At 39.9% G+C, this 11,479-nt stretch overlaps 1 protein-coding gene across 6 annotated transcripts in view; it reads left to right on the plus strand.

Moving 5' to 3' along the window:
• The first annotated feature begins 7,173 nt into the window (after positions 1–7,173).
• ADAM23 (ADAM metallopeptidase domain 23) overlaps positions 7,174–11,479 on the plus strand; it is a 77,930-nt gene continuing 73,624 nt past the window's right edge. For 3 of the 6 annotated variants that reach the window (XR_005557852.1, XM_039352864.1, XM_039352866.1), the window contains exons 1-2: positions 7,183–8,417; positions 9,652–9,878. Coding sequence is in view for 4 of the 6 variants with exons in the window: in XM_039352864.1 (XP_039208798.1) it covers positions 8,225–8,417; positions 9,652–9,878 (420 nt within the window). In the remaining 2 variants the exon portion in view is untranslated. Of the gene's footprint in view, positions 8,418–9,651; positions 9,879–11,479 lie in introns of all 6 variants that reach the window. The other 3 variants (XR_005557851.1, XM_039352865.1, XM_039352867.1) reach the window with 2 other exon arrangements.

Genomic DNA, 11,479 nt, shown 5'->3' on the forward strand with positions numbered 1-11,479 from the left:
ATATCTTTTACTGAGACCAAGCCTTCTGCTTGCGATTTTCCTGTTTTCCTTACTCACATGTTCCAATCTAGAGAACAAGAAAAATGATGACAGCATGCAGTACTCAAACTAAGCATTTTTCTTTAAACCTCTAGTGGGAAAAGTTGACAAAACAGTTGTGCTAGATCTATTGAACCAAAATAGATTAGCTATCATACCTAGAGAACAAGTACTATTCCATAAATAAGAATAAATACCATCTGGTATCCTCCTGACACCTTATTTTCTCACTATTTTGTATCAATGTTTGTTTTTCTCAAGATGAGCCACCATAATCCCTTAAAAAAGATTCAAGCACTTAACAGATTCCTTGCTGAAACAAGCACCAGCGCTTTCTTCTTAGGTTGTCTCACTCTTCCTCAGCAAGAGACTCTTATCTCCCAACTTCTACTAACCAGTGTCAGAATTTCCGTTTTCCACAGGATAGCTAGATTTCAAGATGCCTAGAAAGTTCCAAAACCTCTACACTGATTTCAATTAAAATTGCCCTATTTCGTTCTCATACATCGCTCTAGGCCAGAGGTCCCCAACCTTTTGGGCACCAGGGACCGGTTACGTGGAAGTGGTTTTTCCGTGGACCAGAGGAGACATGGTTTGTGTGCTGCCTGCATCCCACAGATGGGGCTTTGCTTGTTTGTGCGGACCGGTTGCTGACATGCTGTGGCCCGGTACTGGTCCACGGACTGGGAGTTGGTGGTCCCTGCATCTAGATTTAATCCCATTTCATTGAAAAATAAAAATGTAAAAGTTGGGGGTTTTTTGCACATAAATCAATTAAAAAAATCTACAGACTTTTAACTAAACAACAAATCTCTTCTACATTGGGCAATATATAAGATCTGATTACCACAGGGTGACCTAAAAGGTTTTTGGTGTTTTCAGACCTCCACCTTGCTGAAACAGGATGAGTGGTTTTTGCACACCTCTAGTTGCTGACAAGTCTAAAATGTCAAGAGATCTTTGGTAGGGAAAATATACAAACTGTTCAGGAGAATTGACGATTGAGGCAAAGTTTCATAAATCACTGATGAGATATGTAGGAGAAAAATTACAATCCTCCAGGGAAAGATTGACGGCAAACAAGGTCCAGGCAGAAGAAGAACATCGTAGCTTCAAAATCTAAGGGACTGGTTTGGACAAAACTCAGCAGCAGTTTTTCGTGCGGCTGCTGATAAAAACAGGATCGCCAACATGATCGCTAACATCCGATAACGGGTATGGCACAAGAAGAAGAAGAATAGGAATTAATAGAGAAAATGAATGGGGGCTAACTTTGATTTTTTGTTTTAATCTCTAGCCTTTATCCATATAAAGTCATACCAAATTAGATAAAAGATAAAAAGGATAGGCAAAATCTGAAAGGGGAGCCTTCTTTCCAATTTAAAAGTTAATTTGAATGACAATACTATAGAAAACCTGTAAGTATATTGCAGAGAGTAAGTTGGTTGACCTTGCTATGCAAAACTGTTACTTAAGCAAAAGGGCTTGAAACATTTTTGAAATCCTGAGTATCAAGGTAATATTTGGTAGTGGCTGAGGAACATGCTTCTTTAATTCACTGGAGTAGTAGAAGAAGGAGAGATATGGCACAATCAGATTTGCAAGATTCTGTTTTATAAAAAATCTTAATAATAAGAGTAGTTTCAAGCCCTTCTGTGGAATTGATTTCCTGGTCTGGCCTATCTATTGGAATAAGACATATACAGTACATTTTTAATCGTTTCATGATTAGACTAATGGATTCCATATTTAGAATGAGATGAAGATATGCTAGCAACAATGGTTAGAGTATACTGTGTTTTAGTATGAAGAAATATAATTGTGAGATTTAAAGAGTAGTGTTTACTTCTTAAAAAATGTTAATAATTTTTTAATATTTGTGTCTAATTACCATTCGTATAATATTTTATTTCAGATTGTGGCTGGTTTTGCACAACTTCATGGTTTTGGCAATTAAGACAACATTAGGACAAAGCAATCACAACTGTCTTCCATCTAATTAGTGAATTATCATAAATTAGATAACATAAAGGACTTCTAACAGTAAGAAATACTGGGGTTTAAAGCCATATTAACAGTTTTACTTGATAAGTTCTCAGTTTAAATGTAACATTATTGACATGTATACAGTGATGGCACAAACATTAACTTTTGATATCCTCCTCAACCACATGATAAACGGTGTTATTTTTAAAGATTCCTCAACCATTTTCCTAGTTTATGTTGAGTGGCTTATTTGAACTGTCAACCTTCTTCCCTTTTTAAAGAAAATTTGTGCAACTCTATGGGGAAGTATTCCCACACTCAAACATACTTGTTCAACTGTAGGACTAAACTACTATCAATTGTATTTCCTGATAGTATGCCTTAAATCAGTGATGGCAAACCTTTTAGAGACCGAGTGCCCAAACTGCAACCCAAAACCCACTTATGTATCGTCGGGTGCCAGGTGGGTGTGGCCCATTGGGTGGGCGTGGCTGCAGTGGTAACGGCAGACTGGGTGGGACTAAAAAGTTCAATCAATCAATTCCAACTTGTACGAGATCTTTTTTTTCCCCGTGAGAAGTTGAAATTGATTGATTGATTGAACCTTTTTTTTTTTTGCACATGGCGGCGGAGGCCTAAAGCAAAAAACTTTTATAAAATCCAGCTGAAGGCCTAGGACTGGGGCGACAGCCCGCGTGCCCACAGAGAGGGTTCTGAGTGCTGCTTTTGGCACACGTGCCATAGATTCGCCATCACTGCCTTAAATTCTTAGTACAATGATGACTGAGTTTTTTTCTGGTTCTCCAAGGTTATTGTTGTTGATAATGTTATTTATTTTATTTTTCTGCCCAGCAATGATATTCATAGCCAAGATTAATAAATTGCTATATAAGAACATGGCAAATAGACATACTGTGAATCTTTAAAGTCCCACTTTGTCACCAGAATAGGTACATTATTTCTTATTGCTTATTGACCAGCAACCTGTGGATAGAAAAGACCATTACCAGTAACCAATACTAGAAGACCATGGTTTGGAGCAGGCGCAAAAGTGAAAAACAAGCAGCTTTATCACTAATGATGTTTATGTTAGATGATCTTAATGACAGTCCTTATTACTATACAGAGGAGTTTCTGGAAGAATGGTTCTGAAGATACAAAAAATAAACATACAAAATATATGTGTCAATGATCCTTACCGGAACTGTGAGTTATGAAGAACACGAAAACAATCTTCACTCGGGTAGCAACGGTTTAATCAGGATCAACTTAGACGATCACAAAGACCTACAGCAATGAGGCTCTTTGCCAAAATAAAGTTTGCGCTGGGAGCTATTGCCTCCCAGTGCCGCCTAAATACATTTCCAAAGTCAACCCCACCCTCTACCTAATTACCTACCAACCACACCCCCACCCAACAATTCCCAACCCCACCCATCCACCCTCCTACACCTCACTTTACTATCAACCAACCAGCACCCTCCAGCAATTATAAGTCACATTTCTTCCATCTGGATCTTTCTTTGTGATGTCCTAGGATCTTCTCACAATGCTTTGTCTTCTTCGGGCTTCAACCTGTCAGCTGGGCGTCGGCTAACCTTTGAACACCTGATCGGCGGCTCACTGTTCTTCTGCGAATGCGCAGCCTTCCTGCGGCGCAGGCATGGCGTCCCAGATCTTTAGAACTGCCCGTTACTCAGTTAATGGCAGAATGCCCGCCGGAGGATCTCTAGCTTGCATTTCCAAGACGGTAGGCTTCGATTCCTGTGCTGGTTCCCTCTCTTTGCATGTCGAGCCCAGGAGGGCTTGACAGGCGGCCCCCCCTACCAGGTACCCTTCTGGAAATGGGTAAAACATACAGTTAGCTTGGTGTTATGGACGTTGGTACTCCTCCCCTTCCCCCTGGCTTCTGGGGATACTTGCGATGGTATCTACGTATTAACCAAGGGGCATTCACATCTGCCTCCCCCAGCCATGATGCCTTGGACACTGGGTAACCGCTCCACTGCACTAGATATTGCAATCGAGTCCGCCTATACCGTGAATCAAGTATCTTTCGTATTTCATAATGACCCCCCCCCATCGGACCAGGAGGTTGTTGTACCCGTCTGAATGAAGGTTTTATTACCGGCTTTATGGATATGCTTAATATGGATATTAAGCATGAGTATACATTTCTGAATAAAATCTATGCACAGAATGCACAGAATGTCTGCATGCCAGCTGTATAAATAGATAAACCATTTTCTTTCATGAAGTTCATATGATATTCTGTTCAAAATATTAAATTTGTCATGAAACTGTTTATATCACCTATTAAAAGTGAGTTCTTCAGCTGATGCAGGACAATAAATCAACAAAACATAACCCTACAAGGATCATATTTCACAAATGCAATGTCCTGATTCTTTTGCCAGTAGAACTGAATGTCTCGAGATTTTCAATTAAATTATATCATTCACTGCATAGTTCAAAAGCAGGGCCCCGACATAGTCCATTGTTTGCTTATAAGCAGAAGTACCTCACCTTAGGTCATGAACAACTGCATTATTCCTTAATCAGCATAAATTATATATTTTGGAATCTTTGGTTGTAGTTTAACCTGATAGCAATCCATTTTCTGCATACAGGTACACTTTGGCTATTCAATCAATAGAATTTATTCTTAAGTAATGGTCTGTAGGGGATGACCATCTTTGAAAGAGGCAATTTGCATTAGGAATCTCTGAATAAGTAATGACAGAAAGATTAAGCCTTAATCAATGTACAACCTTAGCATCCCCCACTTTTTGTGCTGAAAAGATGAAATGTATAGGTATTGCTATAGGGACATTTTACTTGGCAAGAAAGGAGTAAGGGGAAGGACCACTGGCCTCAATTTTTGGTGGGGAAACACCAGGAGACTATGCTCTTCTCTGATGGGAAGAAATCCATCTGGCCTAATCCATTCAACTGAAAGAACTGGAAGCCCTTTTTCCATATCCCTTCATTAAGGAAAAGAGGGCAACATATGGTTCCTTATCTGGATATGTCTTTTTGATGTTGTTTAAATAGTGGATCAATTTTCTAAAAGATATTCCAGGCAACACATTCATTTTTACCATAGAAATTCTTCCCAACAATGACAATTGTAATTTCCCCCATCTTAATGAGTTAAATATATGATTACAGGAATGGACAAAGTGAGCCATAATGCATCTTCTATTATTCCATAAAATTAGATTCAGAAGTCCATATTTCAAAAGTAATATTGAACATTTTTCAACAAACGTCTAGTGTCAGTTGGATGTTAAGCAAAACTTCACAAAACAGAGGGAAGATTAAAAGAAGGATCCTGGATATGATGGAGGCCCCAAACTGCAGGTTGGAAAAGGCTTAAGGAGGACTAGAAAACACATTTTTATAAATGTAGGCTGGAACTGAACCTAACTGAAATAAGTAGAATTTATTTCTGAGTAAACATGTCAAAACAAAAAGCAAATAACTAAAGCAAAAAAAAACTCAGGTTGGTGCCAGGCTTGATACATCCAAAATCACATTGGTAACATCCAAGGTTAAATGAAAAATGCAGAGACTTCAAAAAGCCATTTATTTTTGTTATACAAAGCTATTTTTAATTTGTGGACACAAAAATATGGATATCCCTTACCTCATTGACTATTGAAGAACTTGCAGGAAACAGCAGTTAGAACAGAGTTTAGACTGAGCAACTGTGGTTCAAACTGGGAAAGGACAATGTGAAGATTATATTGTTTCACCTTATTTCTTGGCAAGATATACTGTGAGAAATAGAAACTGGAATTAAAATTGCAAGGAGAAAGATCAAAAACTTTAGATATCCTAAGGATATGTAAGTAGTAGTGAAAAAATATTTAAGGAGCCGAGGTGGCGCAGCAGTTAGAGTGCAGTACTGCAGGCCACTTTAGCTGACTGTGTTCAGCAGGTCAGCGGTTCAAATCTCACCGGCTCAAGGTTGACTCAGCCTTCCAGCCTTCCGGGGTAGGTAAAATGAGGACCCAGATTGTTGGGGGCAATGTAAATATATATATACATTGCTTACTGGTGTACACCGCTTAGAGAGTGCTTGCACTTAAAGCGGTATATAAGTCTCATAAATAAATAAATAAATAAATAAATAAATAAGGAGTTTAAAGTGAAGATTAAAGTGAACTCAGAAGCTGAATTCCTGCTCAATAAAAATATAAAGGTGTTAGCTGGGCAATGCTAACAGCACTGTTTGCAGAAAGGATCAATACAGCAAGATGGTAGTTGAAGCCCCACCTTTTTTACTTCATTTAATGTCAACACACAAAAAGGCCAGGGTTCTGATTACAGCTGCCATCATGCCTATTTTGATCCCTCCTCTCCACTGAGGCTGATGGTACGGTATTAATTCAGTGCAGATAGGTGGAGAAATTGCAGGAATAACAAACTTCATCTTACTAGACTACAAAAATACCCAGAGAGGGTGACTATTGCCATGAAATAGATAACCTGGGAGACAAACTAGATGAAACATTTAAGTGCAGAAATGTCTTATGGACTAACAGGTGCTATTGCCAAGGCTGTGGCTGTTGTGAAATCTGGATCATTAAAAAAGCCAAATCAGGAAAAAAATGCTTTTGAATTGTGCTGGGTAAATTTATTGGACTTCAAAAAGAACAAACAATTCAAAACTAGATTAAATAAAAACACTGGAAGCACTAATAGTGATGCTAAAGCTTAAACAGGTGACAGGTAATACAAAGTCATTGGAGAAAAACCTGACACTCAGAAAAATCAAAAACAGTTAAAAGGCCTGTCGAAAACAAGGGAACTAGCTATATTCTTTCACTGAAGACGACAGCACAAGTTTGCAAAAAATGAGAGAAGCAGTTGCTGAGAGACAATTCTTGTGAAATGATGTTCATCTGGTCTCATAGAGTTGGAAGTGCCTGAATGACTAAAGAGGTTGTCAGGAAGATCAGTTTCAGCAACGGAACTTGTATAATACTTTTATATCAGGAATGAATTATGACCAGGGTGATTGCACCAGAATTTCCCCCTAAGCCCTCCATAATCATTCCCTAGATTTTTTTTTAAAAGCAGCTACCTCTACAGTCCAGCCCTCTGGTTCACTAACAACATTAAGCAACGCTTGCGATGTTTATTTGTAATTACCGTATTTATTCATTGGCCAGAAACTACTCAGGGGAAGGACCAGAACATGGCTGGAGAGGCAGGAGCCAACTGCAAGTTAAAAAAAAAAAAAAAAAAAGGCTGGTAACTGATGGTCCTGAGAGGTAAGAAAAGCAACACGGTTCGACATCATCTCAGCTGTTAAAATAATGTAGCTCCCTTCTATCCCTCCCCGCCTTTTTGGCTTGCCACTGCAGCAAATCTTGGGGGAAGAGGGCGTAGGGACAAGAATTGCCCGGGAAGGAAGCGGGCGGAACGCCGCATGCAGGTCCGAGGGCCGCGCCGCTCGTCCCCTTCCCTTGCCCAAGTTGCTGCATCACGACACCTGCTCGTCCCCTCCGCGCTATTCTCACTCGCCCCGTAGCTCTAACACCACCCCCGCCCTGCTACGCCACGCCCCGTCCCGGTCCGGTCCTCTCGGGAGCTGAAGGAAACATCTGCTCCCTCGCTTCCCCCCTCCCGCCCGCATGCGCGCTCTTTTAACTCTGCCCTCCCCCTGCTCATTCGCCTCCCGCCTCCCCTGTGACGGCAGGGGCTGCAGCTGCTGGGCAGGAAGAGTGTGGCCGGGTCTCGACGTCATCCTGTGCAGTGCGCGGGGCATTGAAAGGTGAATGGCAGAGAGGGCGAGAAGAGCGCGAGCGACTGTCAGCCCAGCCTGCAGCAGCAGCAGCAGGAGGAAGAAGGCGGCGCCGTGGTTTGCTTTTGCTCTTCCCAGGAGGGGCGCCCGCAGATAATGGAGCGGAGGCGGTAGGAAGGTGTCGCGGGGGAGGCAGCAGCAGCAGCAGCAGCAGCAACGCCGGAACAAAAAGCGGAGTCACTGCGCCGTGTCTTCCCTTCGCCTCCAGCAATGTGAGGAAAGAAGTGCCGTGACCGCCGCTGCGTGACCGCTCGACCGCCGGTTCCTTTCAGGGGCAGGGGGCAGTGCCGCCCCCCCCCCGCTGCTCCTAACCATTCCGACGAGGCAGGCGATTCCCTTCATCACCGCCCGCCCTGCCCCCCCCCTCCCGCAAAGCTATGAGCCATGAAGCCGCCTGGCAGAAGTTCTCTGCGGCAGCCCTTTTCTGGCAACTGCCGGCACCGCCGGTCCTCTAACGCTTCCTTCTCAGCCTGCCTGGCGCGGCTGCCTCTGCTCGGCTTCTTCCACCGTTTCCTTTTGGCGTTCCTGCTGCTCTGCTGGGGACGCCCAGAGAGCTGTGGGGTCATTGCGGACACCGGTGAGTGCGGATGAAAATGGGCTGGAATCTCCCCTTCTTCCTCCGCAACGTATGGTGTTTGGGAAGTCAGCCCTTTTCTCCTTCGCCCTGCTGTTCGCTGCCTTTTGAGTTACATGCCAATGCAGATAAATAGCAAAGCCCGTTATCTAGTTATTCTTTCTTCCCCGGTATCCCTTTGGACTCCCCATTTACCCTGTCATGCTAGTTTCTTCTGATCGTGACAGCCCTCATACAGCACCCCGTGTTTTGCTCCTCGTGGTTAGAGGCTTTGCTGATCATTCACCCGTTAAGTATGTGCATACAGCTTCTTCTACACAGATTCATTGACACGTTTCTATCCTGAGGATAGCATTTTGTTTGATCATCTGCAGCAAATCGTTAATTGTGTTTGCAACTGAATTCTTCTTCTTTCTTTTCCTTCATGCATTTGTGAAGAGGAGAGAAAAAAAAGTTCTTATTCTCATATTGAAGATTCTTGATTGGTGTATATAGATATATGGTGCAAACTCAGGCTTATGACCATGGGCAAGATGCTGATGCAGCAAAATATTTTTGGCAGGTTGTCAGAATTGTCATTTTTTGTGGATCTTATTTAAGAAGTATCTGAAGCAGAGTATGTGGGGTTTCTGTTTAGGGAAAGATATTTAGAATTGAGTTGAGAACTCATACATAATATACAAACAGAAAAAGGAACTCCCCTGTGAAGATAACTCTTAAGCATAAAGAAATATTTTCTTCTGTATGATTTCTAGTATTTAAATATTTATTTTGAAAGAATCTAACTGAATTTCTTGAGATATTTTTGTTTAATAACTATACTTAGAATTTGCATTCTTATGGTTTATGTAAAGGGAATTGATTAATATTCAATGGACACATGAATTCCATTTTTGAGAAGTTTGCAGATTCACAGATTTTGATCAATATTTCTGAAGAAAACTGACTAAAGAGTCATGGTGTTTGGGATCTCATTAAAAGAACTTCCCTTCTGAAAAATGTTTTTTTTTACATTTAGATTATTATGTAAAATACATTGTATTAAATACCCAATATTTTCTGTAATTCTTTCTGCAATACTTTGTAATACTTTCATAAATACTAGGAAATATTTTAATAATGCATGTTGGAGTCATCGGAATGATATCCTTTTGAAGGAAAATTAACAGAATTTAAAGCAGCTTATATAAAATGTTCGGTTTCTCTGGTTTAATGTGGACCTGTCTGTCTCCCCTAGCTATCCATTGGAATGAAACTCTGGAAAAAACAGAAACCATACTGGCAAATGAAGACACTGCATTTCAACAGAGTAACAATAGTAGTAGCAAAAATAACAATTACAGCAGTGCATTCCAAAAAGAAATCACATTGCCTTCAAGACTTGTTTATTATTTGAACAAAGACTCTGAAAGTCCTTACCATATTTTGGATACTAGGACAAGATACCAGCAAAAACACAGTAAGGTAAGAATTTCTAAAAAAAGGAACATCCAGTACAGTAGCTCAAAATAGTCCTGTCCCTTGAGGGATAGTCTTACTTTAGGAATGTCTATTCGGCAGATTGTTAATACCTCTGTAAAATTATTGCTGCATTGACTTTAGGTGCCAGGAATGGCTGTCGGTTGTGAAGCTTAGTATCAGTACTGTAGATAAAACAAAGGAATATGACCTGAATTTCTATTAGAGGTTTAGATTCCCCCCCCCCTTCATTTTAACCAACTTACTTGAGTTAGAGAAAGGGGCATAGTAAAAACTAAATATCTTTCACATGACAGGTATAGGAGATCTTGATGTGTTATAGATCCAAATTCTTTGTCTTTAGTAGATGTGCATATGTGTATGTATGTACACACACATGCACACACACACTAAAACTGCATTTTCCTGTAGCTAAACGCAGTCACGGCTAAACCTTATTTAAAACAATGACACTTAAATAAATTATAATTCACTTGTATCATTGCTTCAATTGTATGTTTAAATGAGTAACCTTACCTGTATCAAGACCTGCAGAGTTCACATATCAGAAAAGCAATATGGATGAACTTATTATAAGAGCAATTTAGAAGACTGCTTAGAATTTAGTCTATTGTGATTTCATGTTATGCATTAGAGAGTCTTGTTTTTACTGTTCTCTTCCCAAAGTAATAATTAGGCCAAATGTGATTTGTCTCTCTTGTTATGATATGAGATCATATATTGCAATACTTTTATGAATGTTCCATTTCTTCTCTAAAGGTAGTATTTCAGTAGTCAAATAGCCATTTCTCAATGTTGTATTATCTAAATATGTTACATTGCTATTGGACACAATTATGGTTAGTTTGGGATTGAGGAGCCAACCACTTCAATTCTTAATAGACAAAATTAAGAATGCATGTCTATTTTTTAATTCTTAATTTTTTAAGTAATACACGTTAAAAGGCAAGAACTTTTTTAATCATTAATAATTTGATGTGCTTTTCATTGAATCATGCTTGATAGTAACTCATAACTTTTGGAATGATATGGCTTATTCCAAAATGGATCTATCCAAAGAAATGCATGACTTTGGCAAGATGGGCAATTTCAGAAATTTGATTTTTTAATTTATTTTATTAATCAGTTCAGTAAGCAAAGTAATGAAGTCTGTGTGCCACTTGACTCATTATTTTGAAACTCAGGAGACCTTTGGCAGCTGTTTCTGATGAAACATTAGAAACTATTGTCAGATAAAGAAAACAGGGCATTCCCAGTGGTATATAGAGTATCTCAACAGGACCAACACTGAAGAACATGAAATTAATATCTATTGATCATATAAATATTAATAATGAATCCAGAGTGACAGTATGCTTGGCGGACATTCTCAAGAGTCTATGCTGCTGTGATCTTTCCAGAGTACTTTTCTCTTCTTACTATAGACTTTTATGTTTCAGTGAATGCAGCGAATGCAATGAATGCAGCTCTAGAAAGCAGCTTTTAGAAGTGACTTTTTAGGAAGCAATACAGGTAGTCCTCCACTTACAACAATTCATTTAGTGACCGCACTGAAAAAAGTGACATGATCATTTTTCATAGTTACA

Source organism: Crotalus tigris, unplaced genomic scaffold (assembly GCF_016545835.1).
Source record: "Crotalus tigris isolate CLP2741 ecotype Arizona unplaced genomic scaffold, ASM1654583v1 scf7180000018485.2372832, whole genome shotgun sequence".
In the NCBI taxonomy this organism is placed as follows: domain Eukaryota; kingdom Metazoa; phylum Chordata; class Lepidosauria; order Squamata; family Viperidae; genus Crotalus; species Crotalus tigris.